The sequence below is a fragment of the Haemaphysalis longicornis genome, unplaced genomic scaffold (genome assembly GCF_048455015.1).
Source record: "Haemaphysalis longicornis isolate Haplotype H1 unplaced genomic scaffold, Haemaphysalis longicornis Haplotype H1 scaffold_4, whole genome shotgun sequence".
NCBI classification, from domain to species: Eukaryota; Metazoa; Arthropoda; class Arachnida; order Ixodida; family Ixodidae; genus Haemaphysalis; species Haemaphysalis longicornis.
In genome coordinates, this window is record NW_027526361.1 from 28,413,717 (window position 1) to 28,430,796 (window position 17,080).

The 17,080-nt window shown below is 47.2% G+C and overlaps 1 protein-coding gene across 2 annotated transcripts in view; it reads right to left on the minus strand.

The window, feature by feature from the left end:
* Positions 1-17,080, minus strand: part of LOC144178406 (cytoplasmic aconitate hydratase-like) — a 59,109-nt gene that overhangs the window by 25,108 nt on the left and 16,921 nt on the right. For both annotated transcript variants that reach the window (XM_077706235.1, XM_077706237.1), the window contains 7 exons: positions 13,072-13,255; positions 12,366-12,677; positions 11,639-11,739; positions 9,708-9,824; positions 9,343-9,502; positions 8,841-9,061; positions 810-966 (listed from right to left, as the gene is read on the minus strand). In XM_077706235.1, the coding sequence (XP_077562361.1) occupies positions 810-966; positions 8,841-9,061; positions 9,343-9,502; positions 9,708-9,824; positions 11,639-11,739; positions 12,366-12,677; positions 13,072-13,255 (1,252 nt within the window). The remainder of the gene's footprint in view (positions 1-809; positions 967-8,840; positions 9,062-9,342; positions 9,503-9,707; positions 9,825-11,638; positions 11,740-12,365; positions 12,678-13,071; positions 13,256-17,080) is intronic.

Consider the following 17,080-nt stretch of genomic DNA (forward strand, 5'->3'; position numbering starts at 1 on the left):
CACGAGAACATTAGCAGCTTGAACTGAGTTTGTGACTTTGTTTTTTTATCACCACAGCAAACATCATGTTCGAGAGTAACCATCTATTGTTCAGGGCCACATGTATGGCACTGCTCACACGTAATAAAGACAGCCAAACCTTGTCATAACAAAACAGGTAGCAACAAACTGCTAAAATAATCGTAATTCTCTTTCACCCTGCAATAGCCGTCCGCCTTTGCGGAGCGCGTCGTGGAAGGGGCACCATTTTCGCACAACTAGCCGCTATCGCAGGTTCAAATTTTACTCTCGATGCCGTCTCCATACACGAAATGTAAACAAACGATAATGAAATCGGCAAAGGAGTTGCCAATAAATATGCCAGACAGCGTTAGTTGCCCGCAAGGCGTCATTTTTAGCTCTCGCAGGACTTTTGAAATTATCGGAACTCCGTATCCGATGGCCCATGGCACCGTAAGGAATGAGTTAAACGGAAGGTCCACTCGTTGTTCCCCATGCGCATGATGTGACCGGCCCATGCCCATTTCCTTCGCTTAATTTTGAGCTAGAATGTCTTCCACCTGAGTCTGTTCCCTAATCCACGCAGCTGCTTTCCTATCCCTAAGCGCCACCCCTAGCATTCTTCTTTCCATAGCCCATTGTGCCGATCTAAGTTTCCTTTCGAGCCATTCAGTGAGACCCCAAGCTCCTGCCCCGTACATCCTTACTGGGAGAATGCATTTATTAAATACCAGCTTTTTGAGTGGCAGAGGAAGCTAGCAACTAGACAAAGTTGGAAATGCCCCCGCAGAGAGGAGGAGAGTGCTCACCGAGGGGATCCTTGTTGATGTCAATGTCCACCGTGCCCGCAATGGCGTAGGCCACCACGAGCAGTGGGGAGGCCAGGTAGTTGGCCCGCGTGTTGGGGTGCACACGGCCCTCAAAGTTGCGGTTCCCAGAAAGGATGCCCACAGCCACCAGGTCCCCCTGCGCATGGCCACCCAGGAGGGAGAAACCGTCTCGCAACACTCACACGGGCATTCGGTACTTCTCTTTCTCAGGAACATGACCAAATAACAGTGGTCTATAAAAAGAAACTAGGCTTCTTTCAACTTACAATTTCAATGTCGTACGTGTCCACTTTTAGTCACTTTTGTTTTGTTTGCATTGCGGACAAAATCCACTACTTGAAGTACAGCTAGCAATATTCCGGGTTAAACAGCCATGCCAGGTTTAGCCCGACGTTGTGATGCTATATACTGAGCTTTCCAAAACAGCACAGCCACCTTCAGTACAAGTGAAACGTGTTTATTGCTCCTGACCATGTAACGCGGCACCACAACACATTATTTTGAAAATCTGCCATTTTGTAATCATCAAAAAGTAAGCTACGCTGTGAAACCCCTGATTCTTGTTACTTTTGACAGACATGTCCAGCTAATCTGCGTGATACCAGATCCTTTAAATATCCACCAACTATGAAATGAAAGAATGAGAATTCAGATATTAATAAATATTTGGCATGACGTTTCTATAGTTGACCCAGATTTAGCTGTTTCCAAGACAATGTTCTATTCTTCATGTTTTTTTTTTTTAGACAAACTTGGACAGCTTTTTTTCCAAACAAATGTTTTGGTTATAACTTTCTCTACCATGCAAATGTCAGCAGGCACCAGCTAATATTACCACTTACACCAGTTGGCAGTTAGCCGGTTGATAAAACCAGTTGATAGCTAGTGCCTGTCCTGTCATCTTTCTTATGTTCGTCCATTTTTTAGCGCTTCAGCCATGTCACAAAGTCGCAAAGGTCACACCAACTCGCCCAGCAGCAAGTTCTTCTTACTCTTTTCTTACTTACTGCTTGTCAAGTGTTCAGCGGGGACGTAGAAGATTTGTATTACGCCATTCCGCATGAAAAACTTCTAACAACCACCAGGGAATGTATAACTGAAGACAACGATGAAATAAAGTTCATGAGCAATAGTGGTGTACTGGTTAGCAGCTTCCTTGAGATTCTTTTGTTTTATCTTAATTCCACCCTTGTTAAGTGGTGAAATGGGGTCTACACAAAAAAGTGGATTTTGCATAGGTTCAAAGGTGGCCCCAGTGCTCAGCAGTATTTTTCTGGCAAAAGTTGACAGAACTCTGGAAAAAAACTTAATTAGGCGGGGTGTGCACAAGAGTGTTTAAGTATGTTGATGATTTTCTAGTTTTTACAGAACCTTGTCATGTCGTCCGCAGGGTACCTGACGTAATGAAAATCTTTAAGGAGTGCGGCTTAGGCATCAAATTTACGTTCGAGCTCCCAAAAGAAAAGCAGATTCAGTCCTTGGACCTGAAGTTGTTTATTGAAAGAAGACATGTTTGTTGGATGTATAGCCCTAGGTCCAGGAAGCTGGTGCTCAATTTCGATTCAGGGCATTCCAAGATTGTTAAGACTGGAATAGCTGTTTCTTCCTCACGCTGCGTTTTCGCCAAATCATGTGTCCATCAGTATGCCAACAGCTTTTCTGAACAAGTAGCCAGGCTGACGTAGGCCGGGTACAGCAAGCATGTGATGCCTCTTGCTGTTGACAAAGTAAAAATGTGGGTGAAATCTGGTTCCGTAGCGGGTAGAGGTACAGAGTCAAAGAAAAAAGACTTCTCGGTCATGTCATATGTGCATGTGTTGTCCCATGGCCTAAAAAATGTAGCAGGCCGTTGCCCGTTGCTCGGTGCCCCACAAATTAGGAAAGATATGTAGCGCGGTAGATAGGAGGTTGGCAGGTATAGCCACACATGGAAGCTGTGGAGTAAAACCTGTGTCAAGTTTTGTGCCTTGTAGTGTTGGTGCGGTGTATGTGATTCCTTTTGTCTGCGGTCAAGTTTATATCAGCCAAACGGGCCGATGCCTTAAGGGGGGACGTGGCTTTCAAAATCAACTTTTTTATTTCTGAGTGGATTTTGATGAAAATTGGCACAGCAACTGGAAATGCTTCTGTGATAACACTATAAAAATTTCAAGATAATATTTTGATAACTTTTTTATTTATTAAATTTTCTTTCTGTTCCGCTTGTACCGAGCTTGAGCGACTTATAAAACACGATAGAAAACTTGTTCGAAGTGCTTTGCATTCCCAAATGAATGGGCGAGGTCGTGACAGTTTATAGAATTTTTTTTTTACAAAGCAATATTTTTTAGTTTTCATTTTTTTAGAGGTTAATGTGCAACAGGCATGTCGACTGTGAACGACTATTTGAATAAAAAAGTCACAAAAAACAAATCTGGAAAACCAAAAGTGTCACGACCTGAACTGTTCATCAAGGAATGTAATGCAAGAAACGGAATCAAAATAGACCCAGTGGTCACGAAGAAATCCCTGGTACAAGCGACATAGGTGGCAAAAAAAACTGTTTTGAGAAAACGGCTTCCGAAGTTGCAACATAGGTTTCACTTATCAAAAGTCGCCACGGTTGCAGCCTTTCATGTCCTTTTGAACATGGGGCTTCTGGAAGGCCTTGCCTTGAAATTGGAGTGCCTTTTACAGCCTTTCTCTTTCCAGAAAACATCATTTTCAGCTCCTCCGTGAAGAGTACATGCCCCCTTTGCAAACCAAATGGAGGGGAAGATGGGTTTCAATGGGCTTTCAATGCAAAGTAGGTTAGCTGGTTGGCTGTATCGCACTGGACAACCTCCTTTTGCAGTGTTGTCACCATGGCACCAAGTTTAGCATTTTTTTTACTTAAACTTGAACATTTTTGGCTTTTTTTATGTTTTATCTTGCCTGGCACAGCAACTTAGTACTCATATGTGCAGGTGTTCATTGCCAAAAGTTTGCATACCACAAGGATGAAAATGAGCTACTTTGAAGCTTGGTAGAGTATTCTCCACAACTCCCAACTTCAATGCAAGAGCATATTTTTTTACTACTTTTGACATTCAAGGCATCCAATATTTCTCGCAGCACAGCCAGTATGCCCTAAGCAATGGTATCAATAATTTCCCTAAAAAAATTACTGAAATGCTGCCACAGTAACGTACATTTTTAACGCAGAGAGCATATTTTTATTCCTATATTACTAACTCAAACCTGTTTCCATGAAAATTACAAGTGCACGGGAAACGTAGCGCAAGAAAGGCGATATGGCTCGCGCGCATCGCAGCGCACGCTTACCGCGACATATCGAACTTTGATTATACCTGATATGGCTGGTCAGGTCGCTTTTAAGATTAAATCTAACGTCGCAGGCATTAATTACAACTACTGGCGTTCAATCGTAACCGGTTGCCCAGTCATGTGATGCTCCAATGCGCGTCGGCTATGCCGTGCGCGCCGCAGCGTTTGACGCGTCGACCGTTTCTTTCTCAAGGCTAGCAAGCCCACAGTCAAAACACAGCAATAACTAAGCGTGTAAACATCGTAAATCCGACTAAAAGTTCACTTCACGAACCGCTATCGCAAGCGCGCACACCGCGTCACCCTCCAAGGTCTGGCGACGGTAGAGTCACGCGCACCACGAAGCGTTCGATGACCTCCGCCTTTCGAGCCACACAACTTCCCGTAATCTGGCTCGTTATCTCTGGCATTCCCATCGCGATAACGTGCGTGTTGAATACCACAGATTGAACAGAAACTCGGCCGAGCGAAGCGGCGAAAATGAACTCAATCCGCTCGCTACGCAGCTCAGGCGGCCGCCATCTTGCGTTGCGCCCGCGACATCCAATCAGGAAGGGTCGTTGTTCTGCGCCCCGACCGGAGGACCAATAGCGCTTCAGCATCTATTTCTAGCTTCGTTTGTGCGTCGTTTCTTTTCTGCCGTTTGTGCGTTTGTGAATGAACGAAGATACAAGAGACGAGCGGAACCGGAAAGACGATCGCTCGGCCGATCTAACCATATCAAAATGGCCGCGCCCGGTGGCACCGTTGCGGAGATAGAGCGCTCCGAAAATTGCCGTTTTTTCGCCCTTTTGAGCTGATAGTTTGTCACCGCGCCTGACAAAAGTATTTTTTTATGCCACTTTGCGACGCTTTTCAGCGTAAAAACTTTGCAGACGCACAGAATAGGAAACATGGAAGCCGAATATGTGGGTTTCAAAAAAACGATGTTTTGGTCATTTTTCCGAAGTTGAAAGCCGCGTCCCCCCTTAACATTCGACTAATGGAGCATAGACGTTCTTTGAAGGGTGATGACTATTCGCACGTCGCACAACACTGCAAAAAATGTAGAGGTTGTTTCCCTGTTTTTAAGGACACAAAAGTAGTAGCCAAACATAAAAACCAGCAAACCAGCATGTCTGAGAGATAATAGGGGCTTTCCATATTAGAAGGGACGAGGGCAAGTGCGTTAGTGCTCCTTCTGTGTCATTACTTGACAAGGAATTTTAATTTCTTATCCGCTAGCAGATTGTGTAACTTCTTGGATGCCGAACTTCGTCGCGTGCCACACTGCTTAAAGATGTCAATTTGTTGTCGCTCACATGCTTTGTCCGTGTTATCTGTTCATGCGATAGTATGGTTTTTGTGTATAAATACGTGTTTTCTTTCCAATAAACTTTCAGTTGCGAGTTCAGTGCTGTGCGTCGTCCCCTCTTCTTTTTGTCCCTGTGTTTCTTGCCCTGTTTTTCACCATAAATCTGAATCTGCACCAACTAGCCCAACTTGCCATCTTACTTCTTACTCACGCAGGATTTTCCATGCTTGCAACCATCCCACAATTGAGAATATGACAATCTGATTAATTAATTAATTGGGGGGGTTTAACGCGCCGACGCAACACAGGCGATGAGGCACGCCGTAGTGGAGGGCTCCGGATTAATTTTGACCACCTGGGGATCTTTAATGTGCGCCGAAATCTCGTACACACGGGCGTTTTTGCTTTTCGCCTCCATCAGAAAAGCGGCCGCCGCAGCCGGGAATCGAACCCGCGACCTCGTGCTCAGTAGCGCAACGCCTTAGCCACTGAGCCACCGCGGCGGGTAATATGACAATCTGACATGAACAACAATTCACACATGGCAACGTTGAAAGCGATAAAGGAACTTAATGGTCATGCGGAGCAGAAAAAATAACGATAAAATGACTGACATTCACTGGGGAAGCTTGCAGGCACGAAGGAGCAAAAACAATAGAAAAGGGAGTGAGGAATTTGAGTATTCAGTGAGAAGTTAGCATCAGGGTGCTGTAAAGCCAAACTAGGTGTTGTGCTTGCTCCTCACGGTACCTACATTGTCATGACCAACCTTTTGATGCCCAGCAGCACTCCAGTAAACTCACAGTGCACACATGCTTCACACATCAATAAATGACGTCAATGGGTTGCTGTGCACTGCAGTAATGAGCATGATGAGAACTGTACTCGGGGACAACCTTCTGTGGAAATGGAGAGAAAGCTACAAAGGAGGGAAGGGGGGGGGGGGGGGGGAAGCTAACTGCTTTGTGTGCTACAGTCCATTTCTTTGCATGAGGTCTGTGGTTGAGGGCACTGAACCATGATCACAGGGCACGTAGGAGTATTTGCATATTTGCATCCCCTTCCCTACGCTTCATTTGTTTCTCAACACAAGCCAAGGCTCTGACTGAAGAACTAAGACTGACACCGACTTAATAACTGTACGATACCGTCTAACTATGTATCGTCAAGACGTGACGTGAATTTCATTAGCGCTGCACTTTTGAGGGTACGCACTGATATATAAACTCTTCTGGAGCTGAAAACTGGGCAGCACCACAGACATGTAGCATGCTTACATAGCATGGGCACAGTATACCGAAACATCATCATGCACACGTTACAGAGTGAAGTCAAATCTCATTTGGATCATGTTGAGTGCGTTGAAGGGTGAAACTATCATGCCACTGCACTCTTCTTTAGGTGGTCTTCCAGTTGCCAAACGAAGATGTTTTAAGCATTGGGCACTTCAGTGCACCACTCAGAACCTCCATTTTGAGCCGTGTGACAGTACGCTCGCTTACGCCGGCAAGCTGGCTGACCGACTGATTGCAGAAACAATGGAGAGTCTCAGTTGCGTCAGTTTCACTTGGGCGTACACGTTGCAGACCACTTGCTTCATTTGTTTTGACAGCTTATTGTTCTCAACCTGCTTGAAAATAATATGTGCGAATGAAGTAGTGAGCTACCATATGGAAATGAAGCTGCCGTCGATGACGACTTCATGTTTTCTTTTCTCAAACAAACGTATGCAACACCAGTGGCGAACGCTACAATCACAAAAACCCGAAAATATAAAAAAATCATGCTCTCTATTTTACACATTCTGGCTAATAATTTATTGGCATTATACATCCATGGCTACAGTCGAACCCGACAATATCGAACTGGTTTACATTGAATTATTCTTCATATCGAACTATTTTGGACATGGTACATTTACAATGAGCATATATAGCAGAAACTACGCTTAACAAACAAAAATACCAGCGACAACCAATATATAGAACTCCAAATGCCGCACAAGTGCTCCCCCCCCCCCCCCCCCCCCCCCCCCCAAGTTGGCTTTCTTTTGAGGAAGAGGAGAAATTCCACCAGCACACCCCTCTAAGGGGTTTAGCCGGCCACTCATAGGCACCAGGCGGCTCTTTCTCCTTTTTGCTCTCCCTATCATGACTGTGACTGCACCACCATGTCGTGTAGGGCGAGCCGTTGGCATCCCCCCCTTGTGAAAAATGTTCCTGGCCCGCTTGCCACTTTTTTTTTTTTTTTTTTTTCGTTCATCGCATTTGCATTGTTCGCACCCTGTGAGCCTTCTTTGGAAGGGTAGCTATGGTGGCTAGCGCTAGTGTCCCTAAATAAAGGCGTATTTAGTGGCTCTAGCGAGCGCGAAGTGGCCAAATTTGCCTTTTGCCGTGAAGCTGGCAATCGCAAATAGAGTCGAACTTGGTGAAAAGTCGGCGTCTCTATTAGGCATGAGACTCCCGAGAACACCTTGTCAAAGTAGGTTATGGGAAGATGTTACTGAAAAAAAAAAAAAACAGCCGAAGTTGCTTTAAATCTGTTGGCTTGTGCGTGCCGGTGATGACTGAAAATCCTGAGGAGTGCAACGAAGCTACCGCTGGTGTTGCTGAAGTGTGGAGCAAGCTGTCGGAATTTCCAGACGCTATTGCGGGATCAATGGTCAGCGAGTTGGTGAGTGGATGATGGTGTCACGACCATGGGAGAGAGTTTGGAAGACTACATCACCAACATCGTACATAGTGCAAGTGAAAGCGGGCGCAACAAGGAAAGCAACGATGATCCCTTGCCCCACAACCTCCAAAGTGATTGGTGCGCTCGCACTAGTCCGGCACTTCTTCGCAAATGTGAAAGATTGTGGCCTCAGCTGCCCTGACACTTTAGACAATGTGGAGAAGTGCATACTGTCTCGAGCAGTGAGGTTGTCCACGCAGAAGATACAGGACTATTTCATGCCAAAGTGAGGTAGTTTCACCAATAAGGTGTTTTTAAAAATGCTATGTGCTTTTACAACGTCCAATTCCTTAACTTGCTTATACCAAATTATCCCCTACATCGAACGGATAGGTGTTTTTTTGTGAGTTTGATATAACCCGGTTTGATTGTATATATTTTTGAATTGCTTATGTTACATGATGATGATGATGATGAACTACTTTCTTCTGCGTAGCGAAACAGCGTGGTTTGGCTCTGTAGCCTTGACTGCATTGCCACAGAAAGGTGTCCCCGAGCATAGGAATTAGGCAGCACTGTGCTAAAAAAACGCGGCTGCCTGTCATAACCTAGGCAGTCACTGTACAAGCTGCTCTATCTGTAGCACGAGAGCAGCAGATTGCTTGACATCCCGAAGTAGGGGGACGCGGGTTAGTCACACCCTGGAGCACTCACAACTGTACTTGTGCTTCAGCTACCTTTTCGATGGCCTCGACCACTGGCTCGGGCAGGGGCCCGCTGTTTCCGATGCAGGTCATGCAGCCGTAGCCGACAATGTGGAAGCCCAGCTTCTCCAGGTAGGGCACCACACCAGCCTCCTGGAGGTAGTAGGTGACCACCCCGCTGCCCGGCGACAGGCTCGTCTTGATGTAGGGCGCCACCCCGAGGCCCCGCTCCACGGCCTTCTTGGCCAGCAGGCCTGCAGCAACGGCAGCAGTGGTGCACACCCCTTCCACCAACACCAGTCGTCTAAAGTGACCTTTTGAGAGGCCATCTAGTGCTCTGATGTGCATGCATCAGGTCACTGTCCCAGTTCTGCCTTGACTGTAGGAAGTGCCACCCACCCACTCACCCACTTACTGCTATCTAGTATAGTACCTGCTACACCATCTTTACACGTGTTAAAACAGTGTGTGGCCAAGGGCCCAGTGCCACCCAAGGTCCAGTAATTACCCAAGCAGTAGTGGCAGTGACACTCACCGGCACCCAGCATGACCGAGGGGTTGCTGGTGTTGGTGCAGCTCGTGATGGCAGCGATGACCACCGAGCCGTGCTGCAGTGTGTGCTGTTGGCCGTCGTGCATGAAGTCGGCCTTGGCCAACAGTCGTTCCGGCTTCAGGCCAAAGCCCTTGAAGCCCACCTGCCAAGACAGACCAACAAAGGTGCGCTGGGTGCAACCTGGGTGCCATGGCCTAGCCACCACTTGCTTCAGGATCCCGAGAATGGCCTATTCTAGCAAGCAGCACAAGCATCGTTTCCTAAGGCTCGTTCCCCCCAGAGTGCCCTTTCCCTTCCAGCACATAGTTAAAACCACGCTGATGGTTATTGAAGTCACACAAGCCCACCTTTGCGGCCAGGCACTCCTTGAAGTCCTGCTGCATGGTGTCCATGGCGACCCGGTCCTGGGGCCGCTTGGGTCCGCTGAGTGAGGGCACCACGCTGCTCAGGTCCAACTCCACAACCTGCAGCACAGGGACACGGGGGCCTCAGATCAACAGGAACTCTCTTCCAGAGAAGGGACACTCAACCCTAAACAAGCCTGGAAAGGCATCTTACAGTTCTGCAAAGCCCCTCTTGGACAGTGATTGAACACCTTCATGAGAACTATTTTCTCTCTGGCCAAACTGGTGGTAATGCACAAATTTGGTTTTGCTGCAAAGCCCAGTATGCACTAGTAGTAAGTTTGATTTTTCCGCATAATATATCAGCTTTGCAAAAAATCTGCGCACCTTGCTTTTTTTCTTTTGTTCCTGATTACAGGTAGTTCTGACATTAGAAAAATTGGCTTAAACAAGCGAGCCAATAAGTACACAAGCCATCACCATCATGAGGCAGTGACTTCCAAACACTCTTATTGTAAGTTTTCCAAGCACATTCCTTGCCCCGAATTTGTTATTTCATTCCTCCATCATGTCCTTTTCCTTCCCATATGTTGCTTACAGTCTCCCGGTAGGCATTCAGTTAAATGCCTGTTGTCCATCATCATCATCCACATTACATGACCTGCCTTACCTCAATGTAATTTGAGCTAGGTTATAGTACCCACTCTCCTCCCACAGCTCCGAGTTCACTGTATTTACTGTGTAGAAAACCACTTATTATTATTATTTTTTTTTTTCAGAAAATTCGGTATAAATTTGGGGGGATCGTTCATTATGCGGGAAAAAGTAGCAACAGATTCTAAAAGTTGAAATTTCAGACAATAAGGATGCTAAGATAAGCGCTGTCAGAACCTGACCTTTCCAGTAAAAACGCGTAGGTAATTATGTAACCAAATTACTTTTTTATTCACAACATGCTAGTGGCCCCCTACTCACCATTGACCCTTACTTGCCATGGTCCCCCTACTTGCCATTGGAGCTGTCCTCCTCACTGAAGTCGCTTGCAGCTTCACATTCATTGTCGGCCCACAGTGCACCATCTTCGTGCCATCAAGGCACTCCAAAACTTTTCCCACATTAGAGACTTCCCTTCTTTGGGCCCATCAAACATGTGGTGATCCCTGTTCATTGCCCAAACCTCTTGTTTTCTCCAGTAGTGAACACGCACTGGGTCAACACAGAAGTGCCGCCCAGCCACGCAGTTTCCGCGTGCATCAACACATGCTCCACCACCTCTAGTTTAAAACTGGCTGTGTAGCTCACGAACTGGCCCATCAAATGCCGTGCACCAGGAGTAGAAAAAAGGGTTGGAACACAGCAGCACAAAACCATGGACCTTAATGGTGAAGTCGGGGAACAGCACAGGGCATGGAAGGAGCGCAGAGTTCGTTTGGTGCTTTGTTCGCATGCCGCAGCGCTTTCGTGGTGCTAGGCGCACGAAGGTTCGTTTACTGTGCTCAGCAGGTGGCATTCCGCAAGCGCGCCATTTTTAAATTGTGGGCCACAGCATTGGTGCTCGTGTCGCTGGGCGCTTTTTTTTTGTTGTTGTTGGAATGCTTTCTTGCCCGTACTGTGGCATGATATCAAGTTGAAGCGATTGTCGACAGCATCAGCAACCGTGCCGAGATAAAAACATACTGAACAGTGCCTTTCCTATCCCTGCTGCATTTTTAATGCAAGGTAACAAGAAAGTACATTTTCAAGAACTAGGGAGGGTCATTACGTGAGTAAATACGGTACTTTTTAATATATAAAGCTGTTTTCTTATCCATAAGCATTACCCGTAGCACTCTTCTTTCTAGGGCTTGTTGGGCAAGCACAAGGCACCCGTTCATTTTTACGTGCTGGCTTAGACCAATAAGCAGGAGAGTGTGCAGCACAAAGATTGGACTTGCCTGTGAGTAGACGGGGTCTTGAGAGGCATCCGAGTAGTTCCGGAGCATGTGGTTGGCTTCCAGGTAGGCCTTGGCGTAGTTCAGCGTAAGCTCATCACGCCCTGGTGGAACAACACCAACACACGCATGCAGCTGCCGCAGCACACAACACACATGCACGGTTGCAGAGATCCTAGCGCAGTGTTACCCACACAAGTCACTTTGATCAGTTAGTGGAACAATTTAGCCTGTATAACACTTTGGGACACCGAATATATCTGAGGCTAAGTGTAAATAGCTGGCCATTAGTTCTTGTTGCAGACGTAAGGCGACTGTAAAAACCCACACACAACACAAATCCACAACACAAATTCATGCCCCTTACTATGAGGCGAACCAAACAATTTTCCGCTGAAATAAGGTGCACTTACACAAGTTTGCAGTTCTGGCTTTAGCATAACCGAGAAGCCATCATCGCCAGGTTTTCTAGCCCGGATATTGCACTGCCTAGTACAGTGTGTTTTCTTATGGCTGTTGTCCCTTGTGACTGTTGTCCCTTCACTCGTGACTGTTGTCCCTTTATCACTGCCACAACCCCAGGAGAGTGCGTTTTCAGACACCAATCAGCCAGCTAGTCGAACAACCCAACTGTTGCTGATGTTTTTTTCTGGGCTCGTTAAACTGGTTCTCCCAGCAGTACATGGCACCTAAGAACTGTGTGGGCATGTGCTGTGGTGGTGCCACTCACCGGTCTGGCGCAGGTACTCGAGGGTCTTGACGTCGACAGGGAAGAAGCCCACCGTGGCCCCATACTCGGGGCACATGTTGGACACGGTTGCCCGGTCGGCGATGGACAGCTGGGCCACCCCGGGGCCGAAGAACTCCACAAACTTTCCGACCACGCCCACCTGGCGCAGGTGCTTGGTGATGGTGAGCACCAGGTCGGTCGAGGTGGCACCGGCCGGCAGTCGGCCAGTCAGCCGGTAACCGACCACGGGTGGTAGCAGCATGCTGGTCGCCTGGCCCAGCATCACAGCCTCCGCCTCAATGCCCCCAACACCTGCAGGGGCACACTCCTGTTGCCTTTCCCCCACAACGCATGTACTACGATTTTTCCTATGCTCTCTTTTAAGCTAACACGGTACACATCACTGACTCAGTCACTACTATGGTCGCAACATCTAACCAGATGTTCACATGTAATAAAAGCACGGTAAAACTGAAACAAAAGTCTACACCAAGCCTGTGGCAGGCCCCCGCTACAAACCAATCTCAGCTCTTTTCACCAAAAGCATTTTTCTCTCTCTCTATTCCTCCCCTTTCCCAACAAAAGCAGTTACTAAAGGAGCTCAGGCAGCCAGTCAATCAGCCTGTGAATTTGGAAATGCGAGTTGCAGTGGGGCAGACTGCACCACGCTGCGCAATCAGTGCCCGTGCCAGGGGCTCCTGCTCACCCCATCCGAGCACGCCCAGGCCGTTGATCATGGTGGTGTGCGAGTCGGCCCCCACGAGGCTGTCCGGGTAGAGCCAGCCGTCCTGGTGGAACACCACCCGCCCAAGGAACTCCAGGTTCACCTGGTGCACAATGCCCGAGCCCGGCGGCACGATGCGCATGTTGTGCAGCGCCTGGGAGCCCCACTGCGAGCGAGCGAGAAAGGGGGCAGAGCTTCACTCGGCTTGCTTTCAATCAAAGGAAGGCCCACCAAAAGGGTGCAGGATGTCCCATATCGCTAAGACGCCCAAGCTGTGAACCCGCACAAAACAAGGCCAACTGTATTACTACCTTACACTGCCCTCATGCAACACTTTGTACAGCCCGATACGGCCAATCACTAAGAAGCCCCACTCTTACCTTGCTGCCTTATACTTTCACTTCTGAGCAAACACAAAGTATACATCTTGCCATTCCGTACAATACATTCTTTGAAATTATTAAATTGAGTGATTGCGGGGTTTAACGTGCTGAAGGTACACCTGGGCTAAGAGGCGCACCGTAGTGGAGGGCACCGGATTAATTTAGACCCCCCGGGGATCTTTGAAGTGCACTGAAATATCAACACACGGGCGTTTTTGCTTTTCACCCATGCCAGGAAAGCATCCACCGCAGCAGCCGGGATCATTCTTCAAAATGAATGAATGACAACAGACTGTGTTCCTCGAGCACAGAAACAAATGGAAGGAAAAAGTTTAATTTTGATAGGGGTAACAAAGGCTTCGAAGGGGGGCTAGTTAGTTTTTCATTTCAGACATTGCTGGTGATAAGCTAACAGACAAAACACGTTATACATAAAACAAGCGAAGCACACACTCGTGGCCAGCAATGTTCACAATTTAATTGGGAATTTCATCTTTAGAGGCAGAGTTCAGAGTTCTGATGTTCAGAGTTCTGATGTAATGAAAAGCTAGATTAATCTAAACCAACTGGGACTCCTTAAAGGAACACTGAGGGCAACCAGCAAGTTGGTTTCAAACGAAAATCTGACCTCCTTAAAGCCATTTTAGCGTTAATTCAGTGCCGAAAGATGCCTTAATTGCTGAGAAATCGCTAATTGCTGGTCAAACGTAACGTAAACTGCGACTGCAGCCGCTGTATGCGTCATGATACACTCACTGTAAGCAAGCGGGAGGTTCCCGTTTGAACCCATTCCCATTTTGCCCTTCCCGCTTGTTCCGTCCCGTTTCAACCCGGCGCAAAACGACCTTCCCGTTTTGCCCTTTCCCACTTGGCCCGTTCCCGTTTGAACCCATTACCATTTCAACCTTCCCGTTTGTTCCTTCCCATTTCAACCCGGGGCGAAAGAACACTCCCGTTTCGTATTTTCCTATTTAGTCCGTTCCCGGAATAACGTACCCAGTTTATGAAACGTGATAAAAACATTTTCTTATTGTTTTTCATTTGGTTACAATTCAAGTCATACCAACTAACAAATATTTTAATCTTTTAAATTAACAAAGCCTGACAAACAAATTAACAATTAACAAATTAACAAACAAATATTTTAAATTAACACACCAATTAACAAATTAACAACAAATTAGCAAATTAACAAACACGTCGCTTATGAAAACGAAAACAGCAAAATACCTAAATGCTCTTAACTAAATGTATTTAGGTCGCGAGGGTCGCCCTGCGTCTGCCCTCGTTTGCACTTGTTCGGTCGACTGACTCGCGTCTCTAGCTTCTTTAGATCCACCCCCAAAACACCAGGCCCTTAAAGGGCCCCTGAGATGGGGTTTCTGGGGGGGTCGATGGTATCGGAGCGCAACGGCTATTTCTTGAACTAATCGTGACGTGTTAGTGCGCTCTTGATTTAATCAATTTTTTACGAGCGTAAAAACATCAGAAAGCTACAAAAAACATCTTTTGTGTGTGTGTGCGTTTACACAGCCGCACATATTTGTTTTATACCGGGGTGTAAAGCACTAACACACCGGGCCAAACCTAGCTTGACGCTCCTCCGTTTTCGGCGGAAGGATACAGTGAGCGCAGGAGCAACGACGCTTGCAGCGTGATCGCTCAGCGCTCCGCATGGAGGAAGAAAAATGGCGCTCCGTGTCTGGTGTAAGAGTATCATCAGTTTTCTTTGCATTTGCTTTCTTGGACGCTGTACCCGAAAGGACTGTTTGCACCATCTGTGTTTCGAGTGTACCCTCGATGTTGTTTCAGTTATGAGGTGGTAACGAACGGCGCGCCAAGGGAGCGCCGCGCCGACGACGAAGGCGGAGCTCGGCACGCAGCGCTTGGACGACGCCGGGCACTGCTCGTGATCACGAGGCGCACGCTCAAGTGCGCTCACGCGGGCTGAATAAATCAGTTCAAGCCCAAACGCTGTCGCAGCTGATTCTCTGCGCCGGTCGCGACAAGGGGAAGAGCATGCGCATCCCGTAACGACAACTCCTGCCAAAGAGTTTCATTTCATTGCTTCCCATTAAGTCATGATCGCAGGAAAGCGTGGTTTGCTGCAGCGGCCTTCTGAATGAACCTGTTGCCTAGTGTCCTTAGCGCGCTTTACCGTTTATCGTGTTAAATGAAGCAAGAGTAGCCGTTTGCCGCTGAAAACGAAAGGATTGCACTCTGCGGCTTCTGCATTCCGGCTTACCGGCTCTGCCAAGTAGCGACATCTGGCGCATTTGTCTCAAAGCAAATGACACAAAAGTGTGTTGCCCAGAACTGTTCCCTTACGCTTGAAATAGCTTGAATCTTGGACGTTTTAGATTGAACTCTCACAATACAATAATTTTCTTTTAAAAGAGCCGTATACTTCTGCTGTAGAGCTTAAAAAATAGAAAACATGACGTTGACGCCGCCATCTAGTGTGAACAATTAAGACCAAGTATTGTATTAATCAGAATTCACGCCTCCGCGAAATATTTCGATATAAAATGAGTAAGATATATTGTAATGATTCCGCAGTTACCTATATTACCTCGCGCAACACGTTTTTAAAAGCATAAAAGAGCTATGCTAGTTCATAAAGGCATCTGAGCCATTGGAAGCGTGGGAGGCTGGAGTAGGGGCGGAGATTTTGCTCGCTCATTCTGAAAAAAATTGTCATTTATCGTGCTCCTGATCATCATTTAGCAAGAATGTAGTAAACAACATCAACTAAGATTGCTTGCATGAAGTGCCGAGCGCAGCGCATTTGCTGTGCCGTAAAGTTCCGGAAGAACGCCCACCCAAATTTAAGTACAGTGATATCAAGTGAAAAATACGAGATGGGCGAACTTTCGGGTCAGGTGCGAAAAACTACGAAAAGGTGGCCGCACCGCCAACCAAAACTGCGGAGATGTCAAGAAAAAATTCGAGACGGGCGAACTTTTGGGTCAAGCGCGGAAAGGACGAATAAGTGACCGCATCTACACATGAAGAGATGATTCGGGTTTGTTTTGTTCACTCATCGGCGCTAAAGCCATCGATTTTACGGGGTGGGCGCGTCTTTCAGTAAATTGAATATTTAACCCGTAAAAAGAGGTGGGCGATGTTTCGGGGGAGGGCATTCTCTGGAAACTTTATGGTAATCTAATCGAGACGCGAGCGTACATTTCGCAGGCGCAGGGAGCTCGGTAATTCTAACCGCTGTATCGTTATGTAGCGACGGTAAAAATAAGTTACCGTTCACGGAAACTCTCGCGCATGCAAGGTTGACTTCCGCAATCACCAGTACCTCCTGCTCAAAGTCCGTAAGGACTGAAAAGGCAGCTTTAAAAAAAAAAAAGGGCGTCGTCGTCTCATGTGCGACCCACTCGCTAAAGTAACCATGGTAACGACGACGCCGTAAACCAACGACCGCCGCCGTCAAAAATCGCGGACACTCCGGCGGCCAACCATGAAATCAGTGCTTCGCCTCGGACAAGGTCGGACTATGTCATCATCGCAAGCCGCCGAGCCAACAAATAGTTCTGTCTCGTCCGGGTAATAACTTTTGTTAGCGTGAGCGAATATGCTTACTATTTTTGGACTTG